The 26,398-nt window shown below is 43.6% G+C and overlaps 1 protein-coding gene across 1 annotated transcript in view; it reads left to right on the forward strand.

Annotated features, from left to right (window-relative positions):
* Positions 1-25,758, forward strand: part of ILRUN (inflammation and lipid regulator with UBA-like and NBR1-like domains) — an 87,058-nt gene extending 61,300 nt beyond the window's left edge. The window contains exons 4-5 of the mRNA XM_036415339.2: positions 2,970-3,298; positions 25,407-25,758. Of these exons, the coding sequence (XP_036271232.1) occupies positions 2,970-3,298; positions 25,407-25,442 (365 nt within the window). The 3' untranslated portion in view covers positions 25,443-25,758. The remainder of the gene's footprint in view (positions 1-2,969; positions 3,299-25,406) is intronic.
* Positions 25,759-26,398: the final 640 nt, after the last annotated feature.

Genomic DNA, 26,398 nt, shown 5'->3' on the forward strand with positions numbered 1-26,398 from the left:
TGTAGGTTAAATGGCATGGGGAGTGGAACTGACTTAACTTAGCTTTAATTCTCTGGATATGCTTCCCAAGTTGCTGTTGGGAAGAAACAAGTTTAAAATTTTTTACTGAGAGCTGGGAGTTCTTAGGCCAATTTCTTCTACCTCCAGACTCAGATCCTTTATCTAGAAAAGGAAACATTTTCCATTAGATGGCCCCTAAGATTGCTCACAACCGTGATTTTATCATCAGATATAATAAAATATCTGGCTGGTAGTTCTCATCTCCATAATAAAAGCAAGAGTTGGGAGTGGCCAACCTCTCTGAGACAAGCTTATTTGGTCCATCTTTATCATCCTTTTTTTTTTTATTTTTTAAATATATTTTATTGATATTTTACAGAGAGGAAGGGAGAGAGATAGAGAGCTAGAAATGTTAATGGGAGAGAAACATTGATCAGCTGCCTCCTGCACACCCCCTACCGGGGATGTGCCCGCAACCAATGTACATGCCCTTGACCGGAATCGAACCTGGGACCTTTCAGTCCGCAGACCGACGCTCTACCACTGAGCCAAACCGGTTTCGGCTTTATCATCCTTTTTATTTACTTAATTACACACACACACACACACACACACACACACTCACACACACACTACATGGGATGAGCACATTCAGAAATTCGAGGTCTAGAGAAGATGCCTAGATGACTGGTTGTATAGTGGAGAGGGCATGTTTTGCTGTTCATTAATACCCCACAGTAAGAACTTTGGAGGATCAGAACTGGAGTATTTATTATTAGTATTTATAAATCATTTTTAAGTGACATTTCTTTTACAGCAACTAGATGTATGTGAACAGTCTAGCAAAATAGCCAAGGTGAATAGAATGTGGTAACTTAAGTATGATAAGGCCCAATGAGTTACCTTAAAGATGATTTAGTTCTCAAAGCCGGTGTGTGTGTGTAGGGGAGAGTGTCATTAGTCTCACATACTGAAAGCAAGATGGGTGGAGGACAACAAGGATGAACTGATGTCCTGTGAAACAAGGCATATTCATTTGGGAATAAAGAACAGTAGAGTAAAGGAATGTTGCTTTTGGTAGAAAGTTAGGATAGAAGAGCGTGGAATGACTTCCTCAGGCTGCCTGCCATTGAGTTGTTCTTTAAGGCTCACATCATACTGATGTATGAGATGTGACTTAGAGCTCTGAGTGAAAGTCCTCTGACCCACCACACCTGTCACTGTCCCACATTTCTAAGTGAAGTGGCACACTGCATATCCTGGCTCACAGTGTTAAATCAACAGGTAGAACTTTTATGGTACTAGTTGCATGAGGATTTACGTTTGCTTTAATGACAAATGTGTCTGGAGATGCCCATTCCTGTGAGTCTTGCTAAATCTGCTAGTGGCTTTAGTCTCCTATTTCAAGTGAAATGAGTTGCAATTTCTTGAAGTGAACAGCAGATGTCACTGCATCTTCACTTACCAGGGCTCTGGATCCTAATTAGATGCAACCAACCCAATTCTTTGTACAGCTCTCAAACCACTGACCTCAAATTGAGTATTTATTGCTCTCTGACACCCTAAGATCCTCTTCCTCAGAAACAGAACCCAAACTGAAAATTGATAGGAAACACAGCCCAAGACGTTTCCCTCAATTCCTTCACTATCCTCTATTTATATTTATCTGTATTTTTATGTAGCTAATTGATGAGGTTTATTTGCCTTTTCCTATCAACCTCACAGTTATTTAGGAAGCTGGACAAGTTTTTATATTTGTCTTCAGCAGGATTCACACTGAAATGCTTCTTGGCCTTTCTGCTGCTTGCCTTTTAAAATCTTCCAGCAGTAGCCAGGACCGGTTTGGCTCAATGGATAGAGCGTCGGCTTGGGGACTGAAAGGTCCCGGGTTCGATTCCGGTCAAGGGCATGTACCTTGGTTGCGGGCATATCCCCAGTGGGGGGTGTGCAAGAGGCAGCTGATCGATGACTCTCTATCATCGATGTTTCTAGCTCTCTATCTCTCTCCCTTCCTCTCTGTACAAAATCAATAAAATATATTTTTTAAAAAATAAATAAATTAATAAAATCTTCCAGCAGTAAACTCGATGCCATTGTTCTTGGAATTGAGGTCTGAACACAGAGGAAACTGCCAGTTTCCTTTTTCATTCTTTTCAACCCTTACCTTTGGTAGTTGAGGAAATAAAAAACTGAATTGAGATAAAAGTTCTGTGGTGCATCTTTTTAAAACATACCTCTTACAATTTCAGTGTAGATAGTAGGGTTTCCCTATCTGACAGAAAGGTAATGTTGGTGTTAAATTATTTTAGAAAGTCTGAGACATATTAAAATGTTTGGTATCTTTTGCTCAGATATATTGCGAAATAGCCAGGGTGACATCTGTCCTAATATGCCAGATTTATACTTATATATACTGGTGCAATTATTACTAGTTCCCTCTTTCACTCTTAGTTGACCTAGTTTGAACTGTATGGTCTCTCTAAATTGCCATGGTGGTGGGACAATCTATAATTTCCAATTTTAGTAATAATAAGCATTTTTTTTTATTCAGGAATTATGCATGTCCTGAGCCTTCTGAGTTAAACACATGTAAAATAAGCAAAAACCACTAAGAACTTGTAATTCTGGAAAAATAGATTTTAGGTTTCTATTGATAATTGTCCTCTGGAGTAACGATATCCAAAGGTGGCTGTGCATCAGAATCAACTAGTAACCTTTTTTACAAATAATTTCAGGGTTCTCATAGACCTCTATTGAACTTGTTCCAAAGCTTGACTTGACATTACCAAAAATGTAGAACTTTATGCAATGCAAATGTATTGGACTATTTTGCGAGCAAGCTTCTAAACTAACATATAGAAGAACACTTCTCTCTATGGTTTGGGTGGTGGTTGAGGTTCTTGGTGGTAGCTGCTTTGGGCCGTAAGAAGGTGTATTTGGCATTGACATGAGTTGTTTTCTTGTTTCAGACGTCATCTGGGTGATTCTCAGTGTGGAGGTGGGTGGACTTTTAGGAGTAACGCAGCAGCTGTCATCTTTCGAAACGGAGTTCAACACACAGCCACATCGCAAGGTAGAAGGAAACTTCAACCCGTTTGCCTCTCCCCAAAAGAACCGACAATCAGATGAAAACAACTTAAAAGACCCTGGGGGTTCCGAGTTCGACTCAATCAGCAAAAACACATGGGCTCCTGCTCCTGACCAAACCGAGCAAGATGAGAATAGACTCTCACAGAACTCTGTAAATCTGTCCCCCAGCAGTCACGCAAACAACTTATCAGTAGTGACTTACAGTAAGGTAGGTGCCCTTGGAGAAGAGGAGAAGGGGTAGGTGGTGGGCCTTGGGATCTGTGATACCCCTTCATGGCAAACCTTGAATCCTAGAATGTTCTTTAAGACTGCTTAGCTCTCCTGCCAACAGCAACAACACAAAACCTACCCCTTCTCCCCTCCCCCCTCCCCCATCTTCATGTCCTGTGGATATTACTTCATCCACATTTATAATTTACTACTGTCTCTCTGCTCTGGTTTGGGTGTTGAAAGAACAAAGTTCTTTACCTTTACATTTTAAGAAAAGAAAGTCAAAATATCGCCAGCCATGCTTCCATTTTTAATGTATACTGAGCTTAGAGCAACAACACACCTTTGGAATTGGTTCCTACTTTGATTTTTTTGGGTTTGGGTGGGATTCTTGTTTTTGTTTTCTGAGGAAAAAGGCAAGCTCAATTATTTATCCTAACTACTCTTGGGCTTTTACTTTATTTACCTTGTTTGCATGTCTTCCTATTGATGTCTTTTCAGTCTATGTGTCCCATCTACTCCCTCACCCACAGCCCAGAGTGGCCCAAGTGATATTTTGACTTTTCACGTGTGGGGAATAAGAGAGAATTGTTTAACCATGATTTTAAATGTATGATTGTTCTGAGACACTCTACTAGGTGTTTGATTTCTTGATCTGTTTTTCCTTATGCTAGTTGATTGACAATGTCTTCCTCACACTGCTAAGGTGGTGATGGTTCCTGGTTGTTGGTTTTGGTTGGATGAATAAAGCCCTATGCTAAGAGTTCACTGTTGTAGGTGGTTCATATATTGGGGCCTGTGAGTATTCCTGTGCATTCTTCTGATTAATAATGCTGCATGTTAGGCCCAGCATCCCATCTATATAATCATATAACTGTTAAGTCTCAAAATTTACCCTCAAAAATTTAAAAATAAAATTAATGTTTATTTGAGGGATAAGTTGCATTGTTGTAAGAATGGTATTTTTCTGACCAATGCTTTATTAAAATATGGTCTAGATTAAGAAAAGAAACCTGGTGATGTGAATCCTCTTTTGTCACATGGTCTGGTAAAAGGAACTTCAATTAGCAATAGTGTAGCAAAGGGTTAATTTATTGGTTGGTTGAATAGTCACAAAGGGTTCATGTTAGTTCTCCAGGAAATTAGAGAAGTAAATTGATAAACCAGTAAATTGCCTGTATTTGAGGAAAGACTTCATATCTTAACACTTAAAAGACTTTCCTCTATGTTCCTGTTGCTCCAGATTTGTCTGTCTTAATTTTAATCCGTCAGAGCATGACTGTTCTAAAATACCTTGGTAGAATGGAAACTTGAAGCAGTTGAGTTTAATGGGTAGGTGAGAACTGGAGGAGGCAAAACCAGTTAGTTGCTCTACTGTTTTCTATAATCGAAGCCCTTTTACTCAATATCAAACTACTTGACTCAGCCATAATTGTAGTCTTAGAAGAGGGCTGGCATTCCTGGCCAGGGCCCTGTACTCATCTTAGTCATAAACCTGTTAGTTGTTTTGTTTTCTTTTTGGGCTTTAGGGACTGATGCTTTTAACCAACTCTCTTTGCCCTGGCCCTGGTGTGTTTGTGGGTGCACTGTCCGAATGAATTACTTAACAGCCTTAATTGAGGTCCCAGCATACTGCTCCTTTGGAATGGCTGAGCTGTGGTGAGGTTATTGAAATATTTCTTAAGGTTGATGAACTCATGGTATGTTACCTAATTTTTTTTTTTCATGAACGGTGCAGGGTCATATAGAAGCAGTACTTATAAAACCACAGAATAAGGTTCTTATTGGTGTTGATGAGACTTTGGCTATAATACATTGAGAACGTGGCACTTAGATCCCAAAGAGAAATGGAAGCCTCCCCTTTTTTCTTACTTTAAGTAGAATACTATTCATAAAGCATGTATGTGAACATCTGGGAGCAGTTCTGGCTAAAGTTAAGTCAGCTCTGCTTCTCAGGCTCCTAAGGAATGGGATCACGTGTAAACAGTCATCAGGAAGTACTTACAGATTTGTGCACTATTTAGAGCAGTGTACATTGTTCAGTAGGAGACTTGAAGAATAAAAGAAGTGACCCTGCCAAGCAGCTTACAGTATAGTGACGAGACATGCATCCAGTTCAGTCAGGACAGGTATAAATTTGGTCAGTAAAGAACAACAGTCAAATGTATAATCCTATCTACAATAATATAAGAGTAATATGCAAATTAATAATCACTCCTCTACACCACAAGCCATGCCCCCAGCCAATCAGGAGCTAGTATGCAAATTAACCCAACCAAGATGGCTGCGACCATGGAGTGAGCAGGAGGATTGGGTTTCCCGGGCAATGGAGGAAGCAAAGCTTTCTGCACACCCTGCAGGTCCAGGCCTCCACTCAAGGCTACAAAGTTTCAGTTATAATAGATAAATCCCAACAAAATGGCTGCAGCCATGGAGTGAGCAGGAGGCTTGGCTCCACTTAAGACTACAAAGTTTCAATTATAGAAGATAAATAAACCCCAGATACCAGGGCCTCTGCTTAGGTCACTGGGACATGACCAGCCTACAAACCACCACAGGCCCCACACCCCAAGGGAATCCCCAACCTGATCCGGGACACCCTTCAGGGCAAACCAGCTGGCCCCCACCATACACCAGATCCCTATTCTATATAATAAAAGAGTAATATGCAAATTGACCATCATTCCAACACGCAAGATTGCTGCCCCCATGTGGACACAAGATGGCCAGCAGGGGAGGCCAGTTGGGAGGGACCAGGTTTGCAAGGGAGGGCAGCTGTGGGCGATCAGGCCAGCATGGGAGGACAGTTGGGAGGGACCAGGCCTGCAAGGGAGGACAGTTGGGGGTGATCAAGCCAGCAGTGGAGGGCAGTTAGGGGTCACCCGGCTGGCAGATGAGGGAAGTTGGGGGTGACCAGGCTTGTGGGGGATCAGGCCTGCAGGGGAGGGCAGATTGGGGTGACCAGGCCTACAGGGGAGGGCAGTTAGGGGCAAACAGGCTGGCAGAGGAGCAGTTAGGCATCACTCAGGCTGGCAGGGGAGTGGTTAGGGGGTTTATAAGGCTGGCAGGCAGAAGCGGTTAGGGCAATCAGGAAGGCAAGCAGTTGGGAACTGGCAGTCCTGGTTTGTGAGAGGTATGTCTGACTGCCTGTTTAGGCCAGATCCCTAAACGGGCAGTCCAACATCCCTCAAGGAGTCCCAGATTGTAGAGGGTGCAGGCTGGGCTGAGGGACAACCCCCCCCCCCCCCCCAAATGCACGAATTTCGTGCAATGGGCCTCTAGTTTTTATATATTCTTGGAAGTTAGAGTTAGAGAAGGCAGAGCTGGAGTTGATGGAAAGAGCTTTTCGAAGAATGGGCAGATGGAAAGACAGGAAGGACAATGGTGTGGAGAACTGTTAAAGTGCTGAGGGCAGAACGTGGAGGAGTCATGAGGTCCTGATGTGGGTAATAGACAATGGGAGATACTAGATTCCACTGCTATACTGTGTTCCTTTGAGAAACAGTGGAGGAAATAATGGCTTTAAAAAAAGTGGAACTGTACTTAATATCTTAAAGCAGGGATAATTCACAGTTCTAGACATTTGTTTTTGCTTCAGAATAGAGATTTATTTATTTTTAAAAGTGGCATGCTTGAGGTTCTTTTTTCAGAAAACCACTTTGTTGGAATTTTATAATATATTAATAAAAAATTTCAAACGCACAGAAAAGTGAACTGTATAATAAGCATTTGTATTCTGAAATATTTTTAAAGGAAATTATATTTTGACATTTTAATATGAATCTTTACAAAAGAATTTTCAAAAATACCATTAACTTACCTAATAATTAATAATTTCCTAATATTTTCTAGTATCAGTTCACATTCAGGTTTCTTTGCCTCTATGTGTCTCCTAGAATTCATCTGTTCAAGCAGGATCCAATCAAGACCACATTTCACACTTGATTGTTGTATAAGAAAAGCCTTAAATTTTGAGATTCTGAATGGTGCCCTTGACAAAGTGTTGATGTGACAAAGTGTACACATCAGTGGTATTTTTAACTGTTCCTGTGTGCCCAGGTGTGCTGCCAGTACTTTACAAGCCTCATCTCATTTTCTGATCAGAAAGGCTCTGAGGGGCTAAGTAACTTGCCCAGTATCACACAGCTAGTAGAGAGAGGCAGAGCTGAAATTCAAATCCAGGTGCCACATTTTTAAAATGTGTTGAGTGAAAGCATTAACTGAGTTCCAGTAATTTTCAGTCAAGGCATGAAGAAAGCCCAGTCAAAATAAGCAGTCGATAAATGGTTCTAATATGTAAATTGAGGATTGCCTTTGCCATCTTTTTAAAAAATTCCCATTTGTTGAATCTTTTTTAAAAAAAATAAATCTTTATTGTTAATATTATTACAAATGCTCCTTATTTCCCCCCCTCCATTGCTCTCCTCTACCAGATTCCTACCCCACCCTCTGCCCTTTCCCCACCCCCATTGTCCTCATCCATAGGTGCACAGTTTTTGTTCAGTCTCTTTCCACACCACCCACTCCCCTTTCCCTGAGAATCGTCAGTTCACTCCCCTTCCATACCTCTAATTCTATTATATTCACCAATTAATATTGTTCATCAGATTTTTTTTTAATTCCCTTGGTTTTTAGCTTCACTTGTTGATAGTTACGTATTTGTTGTTCATAATTTTTATCTTTATTTTCTCTCTCTTCCTAGAGAACCCCCTTCAGCAATTCATATAATTCTGGTTTGGCGGTGATGAACTCCTTTAGCTTTTTTTTATTTTTTATTAGTGAAGCTCTTTATCTGGCCTTCGATTCTGAGTGATAGCTTTGCTGGGTAGAGTATTCTTGGTTGTAGGTTCTTGCTATTCATCACCTTGAATATTCCTTGCCATTCCCATCTGGCCTTCATGGTTTCTGTTGAGAAATCAGCTGACAATCATATAGGTGCTCCTTTATTGATAACTACCTGCTTTGCTCTTGCTGCTTTTAATATTCTCTGTCTTTTGCTCTTAAAATTTTAATTATGATGTGTGTTGATGTGGTCCTCTTTGGATTCCTTTTGTTTGGGGTTCTGTGCGCTTCCTGGACTTGTAAGTCTAATTCTTTCACCAGGTGGGGGAAGTTTTCTGTCACTATTTCTTTCAGTATGTTTTTGGTATCTTGCTCTGTCTCTTCTTCTGGGACCCCCATAATTCTGATGCTGGTTCACTTGAAGTTGTCCCAGAGGTTTCTTACATTATCTTCAACTTTCTGGACTCTCTTGTCTTCTTGCTTCTGCAGAAGAGTGTCTTCTGGCTCTTTATGTTCCAAATCTTTGACTTGATTCTTGCGATCTTCCATTCTGTTTTTAGGAATCTGTATAATATTTTTTATTTCAGACAATGTATTCTTTTTTTTTTTTTTTTAATATATTTTATTGATTTTACACAGAGAGGAATTGAGAGGGACAGAGAGTTAGAAACATCGATGAGAGAGAAACATAGACCAGCTGCCTCTTGCACACCCCCTACTGGAGATGTGCCCACAACCAAGGTACATGCCCTTGACCGGAATCAAACCTGGGACCTTTCAGTCCGCAGGCTGACGCTCTATCCACTAAGCCAAACCAGTCCCGGCTTATTTCAGACAATGTATTCTTTATTTCTTGTTCATCCCTTATTATTTCTAGTTAATCCCTTTTCATATCCTCATAGGTCTCATGTATTTTATTGGCCTTTCCTAGGAAATTCTTGAAAAACTTTATAATCGTGGTTTTGAACTCTATATCCAATTGCTTTTTGTCCTCCATTTCTTTCGTTTGTGATCTGTTTCCTTGTCTCAGCATTTTCGCAGCTTCCCTGAATTGGTAGTCTTAAAAGTCTCTTATGTTCAGCTTGGATGGGGCGGAGTTTCAGGGTGGAGCCTACAACCTTGGCTTCCATCAGCCCCACCCTATGAGGCTCCTGAGTCTCAGTGTTCCTCAGTGTCCTTCGGTACTTGCTGCAAAGGTGCCCTCGAGTTTCGCCTGCTACCGTGTTTCCCGGAAAATAAGACATCCTCTGAAAATAAGATGTGGCGCATGGAAAGATAAGACATCCCCTGAAAATAAGACCTAGTGGAACTTTGGGAGAAAAAATTAATATAAGACTCTGTCCTATTTTCAGGGAAACAGGGTACCAGACAGTCTAGGCTCTCCCCCAATGAGCCCGGAACTGGGGTTCAGTTTAGTTGGAAGTGGGGTTCAGAGCAATCCGGAGCTTTTGTCTCCTTCACGCTAGGGCAATCCAGCGGCACATTCAACTGTCCGTTCTCTGCACACAATGTGCGTGCCTCCGGAACTTCCTTTTGCCGCTCCCCTGGATTTCCGCCTTACAGCCCAGGCTCCCTCTATATGAACCTGGGTCCCCAGGGTCTGACCTAGAACTGGGGTTCAGTGAAGTCGGAACTGGGGCTCATAACAGTCCGGAACTTTTGTCTCCTTCCCGCTAGGGCAATCTAGCAGCAGAGTCAACAGTCCGTCTTCTGCGCGTAATGTGTGCGCCTCAGGGACTGCCTTTTGCCGCTCCCCTGAGATTCGGCCTTACAGCCCAGGCTCCCTCTGTATGAGCCTAGATCCCCAGGGTCTGGCCTAGAACTGGGGTTCAGTGCTGTTGGATCTGGGGTTCAGCACAGTTTGGAGCTTTTATCTTCTAGGGAATGCCAGCCAGGCACTCAGCCGCCCCGTCCTCTCCAGTTCCGTCCTCTCCACGCGCACAGCATGTCTCTGTATCTTAGGCTTTTACAGCTCCTCCGCTTTTCCTTCTGGTTTTCTCTTTCCTTCTTTCAAAATTTCCAGTCAGTTGACTTTCCTGTAGTTCTGGGTAATGTCCATTTTGTATTTTAGTTGTATTTTATTGAAATTGTTGTGTGAGGCTGCAGTTAGGTGTTTACCTATGCCGCCATCTTGGATCTGGCGTTTGTTGAGTCTTTAAAAGTAGTGACTTCTTTTCTTGTTTGATAAAAATAAAATATTTTTATAACTCTCCAGGTACCTAAACCATGTGGTGTTTATAATAAATAGTGCCTTTTATTATGAACTAGAGGCCTGATGCATGAAATTTGTGCAGGTGTGTGTGGGTGGGTGTGTGTGTGTGTGTGAGCCCAGCCTGCACCCTCTCCAATCTGGGACCCCTTGAGGGATGTCCATCTCACAAACCAGGACTGCTGGCTCCCAACCGCTCGCCTGCCTGATTGTCCCTTACTGCTTCTGCCTGCCAGCCTGATCACCCCCTAAGCACTCCCCTGCTAGCCTGATCAATGCCTAACTGCTCCCCTGCTAGCCTGATTGCCCCTAACTACCCTCCCCTGCTGGCCTGGTGGCTCCCAACTGCCCTCCCCTGCTGGCCTGGTGGCCTCCAATTGCCCTCCCCTGCTGGCCATCTGTGGCGGCCATCTTGAGTCCACATGGGGGTAGCCATCTTGTGTGTTGGAGTGATGGTCAATTTGAATATTACCTCTTTATTATATAGGATGAGTAGAAAGGATGAAAGACATCTGAGGCTCTTGCTAGAGTTGGGGCAAGTGTTTTCAATTCACCCCAGGTGCTATCTTTATTGGTGAGTAGGAGGATTACCGGGATCACTGACTTGGCAATAGATTTGAGTTACTCTAAAGAAATTCCCTGCCTGCCATTAAGGCTGGGAGAAAACAAGATGCTCTTGGAAGCTTATGACCACAGTTTTAGTAGCAGCTACAGTTTCCTGCTGCCTCCATCGTTACAGTTTAACTTGCTAAGGTTGGTAGGATTAAATGAAAAGATTGCTTCATGCACCTGCTCTGTGAGGGCTGGGTGGATGTGTCAACATAATGGCCCATCTGTCAGTGCTAGGAACTGGACACCCGTGGAGCCCTTCCCCAGCTGCCCTTAAATAACCATTAGCTTTCTGGACTCAGTGCTTCGTGCCTGGGGGAAACTCCGGGTGGGAACTCCAGCCGTAGCTCCATCCCAAACCCTGGCTCCTCCCTGTGTGAGCGGTCAGAGGGAGTCAGAAAGTAAGTATTTGCGGACTTGCTCCAAAGATTCATAAATCTGACTCTTCCCTTTTGTTAGAAATAGGCTAGCCTCATCGGTAGCTCACTTGTGGTGGACCTGTCCCAGTTGAACAGTCAGATCAAGTAAGGGGCTGTTTTAAATAAACCATTTTTATGTGATTAGCTCAAGAATCTCAGAGGACAGTCACAGTAGGGTAGGTGCTTACTCTGTTGACTCAAGGATATTCTTGTCATGAATTCTAGCTCTCTGACTCATCTCAGCAGGCCAAGATGCTTCTGTTTGAATAATATGAAAGTGGTGAAGATATACCTCCTAGAGGTGTGGAAGGAGAAAATAACTCCTGTTAAAATTGGATACCCCCTTTTCTTATTTGCCAGTGACTTTTTTAAATTCTAAATGTTTCCTCAGAAGGCCATACAGAAGAATAAGACACCAACTATAATAAATGATCTGATTCAGGGCATCGGGATAAGAGTGTGGCTGGCAAAATCCAAGGGGCCGTTCTTCAGGACAGCAGATGCCTCACTTCCTTTCTCTAAGAGGAATACTTTACATTGGGATCTGAGAAGAATCCCAAATGTATTTATGTTGTTACTTGGACTATAGCCCTTATTTTGTGTTTGTTCTTACTTTAAAAAATGTTTGGAGCTGGTGTATGTCATATACTCTTCTTTTAAACTGAATTACAGCCTGAGCCACTGTTATTACTTCCGCCAAGTGTTGGTTCAGTAGGAGAAACTTGTTATTATCTTTGTGGGGAGGTTCTCTCTCCTCCATTGTCCGCCACTGCCGGTTGCCATCTGCCCTGCCTGCCCACATTCCCACCTGCTCCTCTTCTTCTCTCTCTCTGGCAGCCACTCTTTAGTACATTTTGGATCTGAAGTTAGAGAAGTCAGTCTACTTTTATTACATCAGAAATCAACTGACTGCTAACCTGCTGCTTATCTGCGTTGACTGAAACATAGAAAAGTTAGGTGAGTTTAGGTGAGGGTTTAAAAGTTGTAGTAGCGGTTACTAGACGGGAAGGTTTGAAAAAAGCAAGTCTTTTGTGGCCTGGGCCTGAGGATGTAATTAATGGCTTGTGAATTTGTCTGCTTGTGAATCTTATTGTCTGCTCTGAAGTTGCCAGTTTAACATAATAAGGGATAGGTTTAGGATGACAGTGGAATTGGGCTTATCATTCGCCCAATTCATTTAAAAAATATATATATTTGTATTGATTTCAGAGGAAGGCAGAGAGAGAGATAAAAACACCCATAATGAGAATCATTGATCCACTCTGGGGATCAATCCCACAACCCAGGCATGTGCCTTGACCCGTTCATAGGTCTATGCTCAACCACTGAGCCACCCCCAATTCATTTGAATTTGACCACAGGACAGGTGTCCTTAGTGTCCTTATCTGGGCTAATACTTACGTAAGGCAATAGAGGCCAGTGTAACTAACTTTTCACTCCCATGAATGAGTCTTCTCAGATACAGACCCTTTTCACGAAAGGTTTAAAGATGGCTGAAGGAGAAGCTGAAAGGAAAGCTGTTTCACTTGATATTTTATCCAGCTTGTGTTCTCTGACAAGGGACAGGTAGCAAAGCATGCTACTCCCAGAGGCCATTGAAGTACGATCATCAAAGCTGTGAAACTGCTATTTATTGAACACTATGTGCTAGGCACTGTGCTGTGTTTTGTTTTTGTTTTTTAATTTAATTTTCATTGTTAAAATTATCAATGCACGGAGTTCTACAAAACTTATTACAAAAAATACCAGTCACCTCCCTGCCTCCCACCCTCCAGTATTTGTTCCCCAGAGGTAGCAGGCTCAATGTTTGATGTGCGTTACTTCATTTAGTCCTCACAACAGTACCACGAGTACCACGATACAGGTCCTGTTATTAGCCCTACTCTACAGTTCTGAGACTTGGGGTACACAGATCCCCTGAATTGCCCAAGGTCACGTAGTTAGAGTGTTGAAACCAGGATATGAACAAAAGCAAAAGCAGTTGTCTTTCACTCTCAAGGCTGCTCTCCTAACAGTGCACTCCATTGCTTCCCAATACAGTTTCATGCACACATTTTTATCAGCTGAGCTAACAGTTGTGGGCTAGGGAGGACATGCTTTTTGTAGTATCCTGCTACATTTCAAACGAGGAGCAAGCCCATTATTGACAAGCTATTATTTGACTTCTCTATACTAATCCCCCTCTCCCTATAAGGTCAGTGGGAGCTACGGAAATCAGCCTTTATTGCTAGCCAACAAGGAAGGGAAAAGATTCCCTAGAACCTCCCAAGTCATTTGATTTTAGGTTTTTGTTGAGATTGAAATTTCCGCTAGCTACTCTTGTGACAGCAGCACCTATACCTCTTGCAGTCACAAAACCTATTTATATTCCTTGATCGTTGCAAAAAGATAGTCTCTGGAGCTTTATTTTTCTAGAACAAATGTAAAATCTCCCTTGAATATACTTAGCATTTCAGAACTAGAACATAGGTAGGGATTACCTTACTCCCTTTAAAGTTAGATTTTATTCCTATAAAGGCTCTCTGGAAAAAGACTATTTTAGAAAAAAGGGACAGCCAGTATAAGACCTGAAGTGGAAGTTTACCAGGTTTGTTCAAGGAACAGAATGAGTGAGGAGGAGAGGAGAGAGAGGTGAAGTTAGAAAACAGAAGCCAGGTTATGGAGGGCTTTGTGGCCCCTTGAAAAGCTTCGAGCTTTTGTTCTGAGGGACAGGAATATGAACGGTGAGAGGAGAGGTGATGTGGTCTGTCCTAAGGTTGTAAAAGGATCACTCTGGCTCTCATGTGGCGAATGTAGGGCAAGCATAGAAGCAGAGGACAGTAGAGAAGATAGCACAATCATTCAGGGTATGTGGGGGAGTAGTTTAGACCAGAGTGGTGGCGGTGGAGGTAGAAGGTCTGAGTCTGGATCCAGTTTATAGCCAGCAGGATTTGCTAGTAGGTCGGAATGGGGGACGTAAGAGAGGGTAAAGGATGACACCAAGGTTTTTTGTCTGAGCATCTAAAATTTAGGATGAAATGGCCATCAGTGGAGAAGGAAAGGCTGGGGTAGAGGTGGAGAGTGATCGGAAGTTCCATTTTGGGCACGTGGACAGTTTCTCTAAACATCCAAATGGAGGTGTCAAGTGGGCTGTTGTATATCCAGGTTGGGTATAGAATTTAGGAGAGAGGTCTGGGTGGAGGTTAAATTTGAGAGTCATATTGTATGGATGGCATCTAATGTGGTGAGACTGGCTGTAGTCCACTGAGTGCCAAGTGTAAAGCAAAAGAGTCTTAGGGTGGGGGGGTGTTATGCATTATAAGATGTTTAGCAATGTCTCTGGCCTTTACCTCCCCAACTTTAAGTACCGAAAATGTCTTTAGACATTGCCAAATGTTCCTTGGGCAGAGGTAGGGGTGAAGGGATGGGGGGAATCGCTCTGCCAGGGGACCACTGGTTGAGATAGTGAAGAGATCCAAGGACTGACGTAATAATACTGTGTCTGATGTGTAAACAAACCACTTCAGGTTATCCAAGCCACCTTTTTTTCCCTAATTTTTTTTTAATTGATTATGGTATCACATAATTATCCTCATCCCCCTATTCCCATCCCAAATCCCTCCCCACATATGCCCCCACGCCCCTGTTGTCCGTGACCATTGGTTAGGCTTATATGCATGCATGCAAGTCCTTTGGTTGATCTCTCCCCCTTTCCTCCACCCTCCCCTACCTTCCCTCTGTGGTTTGACAGTCTGATCGATGTTTCCCTGTCTCCGGGTCTGTTTTTGTTCATCAGTTTATGTTGTTCATTTTTCCCCCTAGATGCATGAGATCATGTGATACAAGAAATACACTTATATTGCCTAGACCGGTTTGGCTCAATGGATAGAGCGTCGGCTTGGGGACTGAAGGGTCCCGGGTTCGATTCCAGTCAAGGGCATGTACTTTGGTTGCGGGCATATCCCCAGTAGGGGTGTGCAAGAGGCAGCTGGTCGATGATTCTCTCTCTCATCGATGTTTCTAGCTCTCTATCTCTCCCTTCCTCTCTGTACAAAATAATAAAATATATTTTAAAAAAAAGAAATACACTTATAAGAACCGAAAATGAGACAAGCCATAATGATTATGCTGAGAGGCAGATGAATCAGTCTGTACTGAGTTTCTTTCTGAGCCAAAAGTTCTTTTGAGTCCCAATTTCAATGTCAAACAGTTCCTTATGTGTACCTGTCAGCAATATTTCAGTTCTGGATGGTGGACAAATGGTGGTGATGCAGGTCCGACCGTCTCTGGTTTGGTTTTGGGCATCTTTCAGCAACACGCAGCTGCTGTCTGCTGGTATGGCGAGGCATCGTCAGCGTCTTCCATCTCTGGACTGTTTCTCTTCTGTCTTCATGGCTGGAGCACTCCTGTCAGTTCCTCTCTGTTGCAGGAATCCACATGGTCTTGGAGTTGTTTTTTGAAAATATACAAACATATTCTTGACCAAAAGTTAATAAAGGAATATTTTCTATAAATTTGACTTGGGATCTTTTTTCATTTTTTTGCCCAAATGACTTTCCTCTGGCTTGTTTTGACACCATGTTTGTTTTTCATGAGTGTCTTGCTATTAGCATTACAAATGAAATTTAATTTTCTAAAGTAAGAATTTTCTAGATGTAATTTACTTACAGGATATTTTTTCTTACATGATATTCTTCTATCACCCCCTTTTTAAAATTTAAATCTTAGGAGCTTTTGGAAATTTTATAATGTAGTCTCGATAGCTTTTACATTTTAATTTTTTTGTGCTAAAATATGACTGCTTTAGTTTCATTACATGTTACACAATTTTACCATGAGATGAACTGCCAATAAAAATTTTTAACACTTTAGAAACAGCTTTTTGTATAGTACAATCAATTTTTCTAAAATATTCACTTATTTCAATTAGCCTATTTAAATTACTGTGAGAACTTGACTACTAATTTACTGTCAAACTTCATAGTCTAACAATAATGTTATTTTACCCTGTGTATATTAGTGGAAAGGATTATTTGCCTTCTTGAGTAGGCCCTGAGCATTCCTGTTACTAGGGTGGATTTGGAGATCAAAAACCCACTTCCCCTCACGATGGGTACAAGACATCTCAAACAAGTCTTGTTGCAGTGCGAGGGCCGCTGCTGTCAGCCAAGTCTCTGTCTGTTACCTGGGTCCCGATTTGAGCTGGGCATGGGAAGCAAAGCAGTCATGGGGGCAGAAGATCTTCTTCAGAAGGGGTGAAGGTTCAGGCCCCTGTAAAGCTGAGGGGGGGAGGAGAGGGTGTAAGGGTCTGTGCCCCACCTCTGTTGACTCCCAAGTTCTCTCCTGATGGCCCATCTGGGACTGTGCTTGTCTTAGGTTGTTCCTTCCTTGAGGAATATCCAGGCCACCTTTACTGCTTTTCTTCTTAATTCACCACACTCTTGTGAGTTTTATAGTTACACTGTTCATTTGACAAACTAATCAGGAAGTTGTAAGTGCTTTGCTCTCATACACAGAGCAAATTGGGGGTCAAATCGGGGGTGGGCCATGGGCTAGAACCCAGGGACCCAGGTTGAGTCTAATGTTCTTCTAGACCACACTGTGATGAGGTTTGCTGGCAGAAGCAGTCTGTTGGCTGTTCTCTAAAGGTAGTTTATATACTAGTGTCAGGTTGTAGAGATCTCCTTGTTCGTCTTCAGGAGCTACAGACGACTTTGTGACCGAGGGGGAAACCATGCCAAGCAATCGAAGAACCTGCATCCCACCCCCATCCCTGCCTCAGGTTTGCTGGCAGATTAGCACATTCTGTACCAAAAGGGGTTTGCCAGGAGCCTTTGATTTAGTGATATTTCGATGAATCCCTTTTGAAAACCCTGAGGAGCCAGTAAGCCCTGCCAGCCTTGCCGATGTTTGAACTGGCATGGGTCATGTGTACATTAAAAATAAGCAAACACTGTGAGCCTTAGAAAATGTCTTTTATTGTTTGTAACATTACTATCTAACTGAGAATAAAAATTATCTCCAGGAACTCTCCCTTTATACCTCAACAGCTTCAGAGCTGCTTGGCTCCCTTTTATTTGATTTGGGGCTCAGCATTATTTTACGCTGATGTGATGCTGAGCAGTCTGAGAGCTGAACCAGAGCTCATATTCCCAAGGTTGCCAGAATATTTTATTTTGATTGTAATGATACATTCTCTTCCTTATACTCTGAATTTAGCATTTTATTTTCTGGTGGAAGTTCTCAAAGTAGGACTAGCAAAATTACACATTCAAAGACATAAGTGTAATTCACAAGTATGACAATTTATCTTCTGGCCTAGATGCTCCGGTTTCAAATGACTTGTCCTCAGCTAAGTCTGCTGTAACTGCATTTCTGGCAGGACCAGATGCAGAAGGAAAGGTTACAAGCTTGTCTACAGCAGAGGGAATACGTGGGCTTCCTTAGAGCTCAGTTAAAAGTGAGATCCCTTCCAAAGCTGTGGGCCTTCACCTGCAGAGGACGATGATCCTGAGTGTTTGTTGTGACTTCACTGCTGAAGAGTCACTGAAGCCCGGCCAGCGTGGCTCAGTGGTTGAGCATCGACCTATGAATAGGAAGTCATGGCTCAATTCCCGGTCAGGGCATATACCTGGGTTGTGGGCTTCATCCGCAGTGTGGGGCATGCAGGAGGTAGCTAATCCTGATTCTCTCTCAGCATTGAAGTTTTTTTTTTCTCTCTCTCCCTCTCTAAAATCAGTAAAAATACATTAGAAAAAAAAACACTTTGCTTTACACAGAGATAGCTTCAATATTATTAGTTGATTGTTGAGGCCTCCTAGATGCTTAGCTGGTGCTAATCCTTTTCTTCAAAGAAATTGCTTTCTGGCCACAAAGACAAGCCTAGCTCATAGGAAAGAATGAGAGCCAGTAAAGATAAAGTATATTGAGTCCCAGTTAACTTTTAAATGCTCATGATTTTGGAGGAAGGAGAAAGCAATGAGGTTTGGAGTAGCCAGAAAAATATTACCTTCATATGTGATAGATCCAATTTGAATTGGAAGCAAGAGGTATTACATAGCAGTGTTTCCCAAACTTTTGACATATGTTGAGTACCCCTCGTAAAAAAAAAAAAAAAAAAAAAAAGGATGTATTAGTCACAGCTAAGCACATTGCAGTATCCCCACCAAACTCCGGTGCAATGCGTACCCCCACCAAACTCTTCCCTTACCCCTGGGGGTACGCGTACCACACTTTGGGAAACCATGACATACAGGAAGACCCAGAGGCAACCACAGGCAAGGTGTGTTCATGGGACACTGGCCAGCCTGACGTGGTGAGTGAGATGTGCTTAAAGAGGGTGGGGTGAATTTTGGAGGAAGATCTTTGAATGCCAAGCAAAGGGGAGTTTACTTTTAATGTGAAAGAAAGCAATGCCAACATTGCTTTTGAGCAGGGGAGTGGCAAGATGAAACCAAATATATGACTGAATAGGACCAAGGAAAGACAGTTTATTCTCAGTTAGCCAGCCCCTTGGGCGGTTGGGGGAATGGTGGTGTGAATTCATTGTGAGAGAGGTGGGGAAGACAATGGTGCACCAGGAAAATGTAGTTGACAGAAGGCACCAGGAGTCCCAATGGTAATTCCGAGAGGACCAGCAGCCTCACCCTGTGCCTCGGCAGGACTCCGCAGTGAAACCCCAGTGGCCACGGGGCCAGGAGCTTGGATACGTTCCTCTCCTTTTGGGTGTCCTCCCCAGTGAGACTCTTGCCGGTTTTCTTCCTTTTTAGGAATCTCCTTTCTTGGAGGACAGGCCAGGAGAGAGCTCTGTCTGCCAGGACCCCATCTGCGCTAGAATTACAAGTAGCAAGCAGCTTTCCTGAAGCCTCTCCTGAAAGGGAAAGTCAGACTCAGCAGTGTCCTCCTTCTCCCTGTAGAACTTCAATGTGTTCTCATTCACCGTTTTTGAATTTTACTCCTCACAGTCATTTTCATGATTTGTCAGAGGGTAGCTGAAGGCTATAGGAGTTGCCCTTGGCCAGCGGGAACTGTGGATGGATGGGAAGATGGAGGATGAAGGAAGGAAGGAAGACTGAAGGATGCATGATGGTAGAGGGAGAATGGATGGATGGATAGATAAGAAGGTCCCCAACAGGGCTGTAGAAGTTCGTTAAGAGCAACAGAAAAACTGTGTTACAGCATTAAGTGTAAAAATGACTCCCCCCCCTCCGAGCTTTTAAAAAAAATCAATTCAGCATGCTTATAACTGAATCAAGCTTCTTAAACACAGTTTTGGCACAACCAAAAGGTTTTGAACTGATCTGCCCACCATCAGACCTCATGCTTAAAAGTAGGTTTATTTTATTCTCTTTGGCTGGTTCTCACAATCATCCTCAGCCAGTGCATCAAACGTATGTTTGAAGCTTTAAGGACTGTCACATGAAGGGGCATGAGCATCAGGTTAAAGCATCTGCAGAAGTTCCATCATGTTGGCGTGGCACCGCTGTCCCACTAGAAGCTCCTCAGGCTGTTGGCACCCATCAAGGGAAGGGCCTGGTTTGAGTGTTTCTGAGAGTCCCGCCCAATATTCCTGTTCAGACTGTTTTATTTCTAATTAACGAGAAGTTAATGAGTCTGATCAAGGCTTAGTCGCTGGCCCTTGCCAACAAAGTGCCCCCTGGTGAGCGGGGCATCGTCAGCCATGTCACTTCAGGATCAGACTAGAACTTGGTACTAAGCCCTTACCCTTCTGTCTTTGTCTGCCATGCACATAAATGATAGAAAAGGAGCTGTAGATGTGAGACTGGCCCAGCAAACGAGGCCCTCCTGGTATTACCAGTGCTGCCATCACTATGCACTGGAGAGCTTGTTAATCTGTGTGAACCTTTTTATTTATTTAAATCAAATCACAAATAAAAGGAAAACAAAGACAGATATGTGAAAGTTTGTGTTGCAGTACTTTCTCTAAACAAGCTTTCAGAGAAAAAGAGCAACCCAGAAAGTCCTCATGAGGCATCCTTGTTTCCGGAGCAATTTCAGCTTGCCTTTTTGGCCTGCAAGGTTAAAAGCAGAGGTGGCTCACTACTGCAAAACATTTCAGTTCATTTCTTTTACTTGCTCTTCAATAACACTATACTTCCTACTGTTGAAAATGGATGAATAAATGTTTTTCAAAATTCTAACTGAAATAGAACTAGTTTCCAGTTTTTTAGTACTTTAATATACACTTAATGCTTTCCATCTGTGACAATTTTTGTATTATTCCTTTTTGAAAAGTTATTTTGATTTCTGCAAAATTTTAGCAAGATCTTTAAGATATTATAGGTACACACTCATGTAAGATCAGTGGCAACCAAATCACTGCTTGGAGTGACCCTGCTCTTCCATGGGGTTGCTGTAAACCACTATGAAATACACATCAGAGTTATTTTTTAGATTTGTTTTTTGAAAACAAGATCATAGGTACTGGCTCTTAAGTTTTCCTTTCAGTAGATTGTGGTAAATGAGACTAAGCTTTTCTGTGCCTATAAATGTTCTCTCTTGTGTGTGTGTGTGTGTGTGTTGTTGAGAGAGAGAGAGAGAGAGAGAGATATCAGTTGCCTCCCATAGGGCCTTAATCAGGGATTGAACTGCAACCTAGGTATGTGTCCTGACTGGGAATCAAACCCATGACCCTTTGGGATGATGCTCCAACTAACTGAGCAACACTGGCCATTGGCCTGCCTGTTGGTCGAACTCCTGGTAGAGGGGACAATTTGCATATTAGCCTTTTATTATATAGGACATACACTGAGTGGCCAGATTATTATGTGTTCAGAGATCATAATAATCTGGCCACTCAGTGTAAATGTTCTTTTTAAAAAATGTTTTTTTAGAATTAGCCAAGTATAGCTTGCCCAAGTTACTCCATTGTGGAAGTGCAGTTCAGGACCTGGCCCTCCTACTGTAATCTTTCACCCAGCTGGGGCTCCTGCTCTTAGCTGCTGAGGATGGCGCTCCGGTGCTCTAAGAGGGCCGCCTGTCCTGCAGCCGAGGGAAGGCCGGGCCCCAGGGCTCAGAGCTGTAACAGGTGTTGATGGAAAGCTTAAAGAAGATTGAGGTAAACAGGCAACACCTCAGTCCCTGTGGACACAAAGGCTGTCTCTCCTTCCCCAGAAGCACTTTATTGTCCCCTGACAGATGTGAGGCTGCCCCAAGAAATGGAGCTTTAGAAAGCCCATTTCTGTGGAAGTTGGGTAGGTACTGGGGAATTGGCCTTCAGACCTGGAGTCAGGTAAAGCAATTCTTTTCTGCGTCGTATTGTTCCTCCCCTTTGGCCTGCATCAGTCCAGCCTTGCTGTAGTGCTGTGTCTGTGGGGAGAAGTGGTTCCTCAGTGAGGACACTGGCCTTCTGTGTCAAACTCACTGTTTTGTAATCTGATGGCCTCAGTTTTGGCTTGAGTCGGAGTTTAATTCAGGGCTCGATAGTACCATCTAATATGTCTGTTTTCCTTATTCGTAGTGGTGTAACTGTGACAGGAAAGATGTTGGTGATGCCAGGTTAGTTAAAATATTTGGTATTTGCTTTTCCTACAGATAAAAGTAGAATCGCTAGGCCCCAGAAGAGAGTGAACATTATCTGTATTGCCAAACCCTGCTTTTCGGCTGGGATTGTGAGCCCTGCGAACCTGTTACACCAGGTCTTGAACTTCAGTAGAACCTGAAATGAGGAAGGGCCTCCTGTTTTGAATATGCCTCCATCCCACTTGGCCTCCTTGCCATCGGACGCCCTGAACAAGCTGTTCTTGGAATCTCTGCCAGGCTTTTCCTTTATAACTGGCGTTGCATTACCTGTGCTCTGTGACCCACTTGTTACACCTATAATCCTGCATGTGGGGAGTCTGGATGATAAAGGGGTTTTGAAATAGAATTGGTTTTCTCTCCCTTTCTTGAAGTGGTGGTAGTTAATTTTGGGGGAAGGAAAATACAGCTTGTTCTCAAGTCACCTTTCTATACCAATTAAACAGTTTCAATATGCCATTCTCTGGGTGAAAGGGAATGAGGTAGCATGTTTCTTTCCAAAAGGCATGGGACCTCGGCCAGTAAATAGAGGACCAACGATAACTATGGAATCTAAGCTAGGCAAATACCACACCGAATGAATGGTCTAAGGGCCAGGGCACTCAAGTGGAAGTCTGAAAATGCCCATGTCTTTATTTCTCTCTGTCAGTAGCACAGGACCTATTTTATTGACCCATAAAATAAGAATGTACGACAGCTCTTTGGCAAAGGAATAATTTCCCTTCTCCAAGCATTTCAGACAAGTTTGAAGGCTAATTTATAAAGGCCCATGTGAACTGTGAGGAGCTTTGGTCTGGAAAAGCAGTTAAATTTAAGGTAAAGGGGGAAGAAATACTTCATAGAAAACAAATGCTGTTTGTTTGGGGTTTTCTTTCCTCCGTGCCACCGCCCACCCTACTCCCCCCAGTACGGAGACCTTTGAGCATTGTATTGGTTTTAATCTTACGGGAATCTAAGCCTTTATTGCTTTCCTTGGATTGTTCCGGATGAATGGATGTTGTTGGGAAGAACTGAGAGCAGCTTGTTTTAAGCTTCTTTACTTGCCAGCTGTGGTGAGTGTGACCCTCTGACCAGGCCCCACAAAATGGAGGCTGAGAGCCCTTTGCTACCCTGGCCCCACTGAGTTGAGTGGGTAGGTCCATGGCTACTGTACAGGCTTAGCCTACCTGCTGGAGGCCTGGTGGGCTTAGGGGCTGGCAAGACATGTGACATTTTGGCATTTTTAAACATCACTGCTCTACTTACCAGCTCTGGGCCCTTGATTAAGTTACCACACCTTTCTGAGCTGGAAGATCATACTTGTCAAAACGGACCTTTGTAAGAATTAAAAGAGTAGCACCTGGCACATGGTTGATGCCGTCAGTGGTGGCCAGCCTGTCCTCCGAATGCGCCTCAGGCTCTTCTGTTCAGTGATGCTATCAAGCAACTCTCTAGCTGGTCTTTCGTGACTTTATGTCAGGGGAGGGATTTAGAAGCAAAAGCAATTTCAATGCTTTTCACTGAGAACACACCACCACATACATGGACATTTGAATCTCATTGTTTTCTATTATTTTTAAATCTTCCCCTGAGGATATGTTGTTACTGATTTTTGAGAGAGAGAACAAGCAAAACATTGACCAGTTGCTTCCCATACATGCCCTGACCAGGGATCGAACCTGCAATCTTTTGTTGTACGGGACAGTACTCCAGCCAACTGAACCATCCAGCCAGGGCATGCTTCCTATTGGCCGTTTTTGGCTGCTGGTGTAAGCATGACCAAAGGGCAGTTTTTCTTGAAATACTGTTTTTCAGCCTCCGGAGCCAAGGCATTTTGTGTCAGCTCCTAGAACCTTAAATGTGGAAAGATTTAGGGAGGAACCTGAGATCCTGGGGGTGGGGATCTTACTCAAGGGCAGAACCCAGATATCTCCTGTTTCTTTTCTTTTTAAAATATTTTTTTATTAATTTCAAAGAGAAAAGGAGAGGAGGAGAGAGAGAAAGAAACATCAGTGATGAAAGAGAATTATTGACTGGCTGGCTCCTGCACTCCCACACTAGGGATCAAACCTGCAACTACCCCGCCATGCTGGCTGGGCTGCTCTCCTCTTTCTACATAACCTGGATCCCACTGCAGTGCAAGCTGCAGGACCAGCAAACCCCCTCCAGAGACCCCAGCCTCCCCTGAGACCTGGGTCTGTGACCAGTAGGATGGCATAACCCAGACTCCTGTGTCCCCAGGCCTCAGCTGCTACTTAAAAACTTGGATTTGGAAGGACTAATATTCCTGTGACTTAGAGGGGTCTAACATTAGGTAGTAGTCTGAGAAATACCTCTTCTCGTTCAGTTATTAATTCAGCAAATACTTACTGGGTGCCTGCTAAGGGACAGGTGGCATGCTAGGAACATGGCAGCAAAGATCATACTGAAAAGGGATCCTAATCCCTGGCAACCAAGACCTTTATTTCTTTTCAAAGAAACTGCCTCTTTTTTTTTTTTAAGGCAATCAGGTTTTAAGTGCCCACAGTCCATCAAGCTAATAGCAAATATCATCTTACTGATTCCTGTCCCTCCTCCCTCCTGGACTCAGGATTCTTAAGTCGTCGTCAAATCAGGAAGCCCCTCTCTGGTCATTTGTTGTGGCTGTGGCTGAGGTGCCTGTTTTCTGCTCCCATTTGGTCCCTTTGGTCTGTGGGCCCTGCTGCTTCTGGGCCAGTTTGGGTGGTAGGCCAGTTTGAAGGTGGTCACCCGTTGTCTTTGCCCTCAGGTCTTAGCACTGACCAGGTCTTTTCCAGGAGCACACCCAGGGAGGGGCATGGCGTGGAGGAAAGCACAGGTCATCCTGCACCAACTTCATGCACTGCTTTTGGTATTGGCACATCTTAACCAAAGGAAAAAGTGAGACTGATGCCTTCTCCACCCAGCCAAGTGGCATAGAAAATGCCTTCGAGAATTTGGATTAGTCCTTGTTATCATGTGGCAAGGGAGAGGCATTATGGGGAGAACAAAGGTCAGACTTGGGTTTGAACCTTGGGTCTACCTTTTGCTACCCATTGATTGACTTTGAGCAAGTCTCTTAGTCTCTCCAGTCATGTGGGTGTAATAGTACTCACCTGGGTTTTGGAGTGAGGGTCCAAGAAGATGTGCACAAAGCTGCTAGTACCGGCCTGGTAGTAAGTGGCAGTAAGTAGTTGCTTTTCTGCTGCAGTGTTTTTGTCATTGATAAAAGTTTTGTCATTAGCCTGTAGTAACCTACACGGTAGAAGTTCAGGGGCAGCAAGTGGATCTTTAGCTGAGAGGTTGTGACATTGTCAAGAAAGAAAGAAGGCTTTGTGAACTAGGTAGAGGAAAGGTGAAAAGTGAGGAGTCTCTCCCCGAGGCTCCCCTCTCTGGATGGTGTGATTGAGTGAGAACCCTTAGCACCTTGAAAAGTGCTCATGTTTGGCATGGCAAGGACAGCCCTCAAGACTGGCCTGTGCCTCAGAGTGTCCCTGTGGCTCACTGGGAACTGTGGATTCTTTTACTTGGTTTCGGTTTTCAGATTGTACCTGCTGTGTCTACCGTCACTGACTGTGTTCACTCTCTTCCAGGGGCTCCACGGGCCGTACCCCTTCGGCCAGTCTTAAACGGGTGTCAGCAAGAAGAAAATTAACAAAAGACAGAAGGTCTGACTTTGGTGGGGGGCGGGCAGGGGTTCCTAAGGATTGCAGACCACATCGCACGGACCTCTGGCTCTGACCGTCCATCCCGGAAGAAGAGGAAGAAGCAGAACAGACTAGTTTTGAGTAAACTCAGTGTGCATGTGTGAGTGCTGAATCGCTGGAGTGGTGTTGAGGCTACCAAGAAGAAATCCATGCAGCCACCTTGGGTTTTGTTTATTAGGTGTCAGTCTAACAAGTCATTAGGTCACTCGGGAAGGGGAAAAAAAGCTTAAAACGGGGGGAAAAAGCCATCTTTTTAAACAAAAATTATTTTGCCTACAGACAGGTTGTAGTTTTGAGCACATGTTAATTTTCCCCCTCTTTCCGCACTTTTACTTTTTTAGATAAGGGATAACATACTCTGTAGAATAGCTGCTTGCTCTGGGAGCGATTCAGTTCAAGCTGGTGTGGTGTGTTTGGGGCTCTGTGGGCAGTGCTGCAGGAGGGCTTCACCTGTGCCACGTGACCCGGGAGTCTAATGGCATCAGCCACTGAGCCATCGCCCTTTCCTCTTTCTCTTTAGTCTTTTGTTGATTTATACCTTTGACATTATATTCATCAACCCTGTGGCTTGTTATCATCAGAACCTCTCTGAACGACCAAACTTCCCTGTGCGCCCAGAGGAAGCCTTGAGGACGGATCTCGGGTGGCGTAGGAGTTTCTGAGGCGGAGAGGCCCTCTGCACACACTTGTAACAATTCAGACTGCTTTCTCCCAGGTTTCTCCTGGCACAGATGCCATCACACTTGCTGCTTTTGGGCTTCTTCACCCACTGTGGCTCCCGTTCATTCTGTGCTGCGTTTATGCATGTGCCACGTGCACACACGGGTGTGGGTGAGCTCACCAGCAAGTGTGAAGTGAAGGCCCTGTTCTTCTCTGTT

The sequence above is a fragment of the Pipistrellus kuhlii genome, unplaced genomic scaffold, assembly GCF_014108245.1.
Source record: "Pipistrellus kuhlii isolate mPipKuh1 unplaced genomic scaffold, mPipKuh1.p scaffold_m20_p_5, whole genome shotgun sequence".
Classification (NCBI taxonomy): domain Eukaryota; kingdom Metazoa; phylum Chordata; class Mammalia; order Chiroptera; family Vespertilionidae; genus Pipistrellus; species Pipistrellus kuhlii.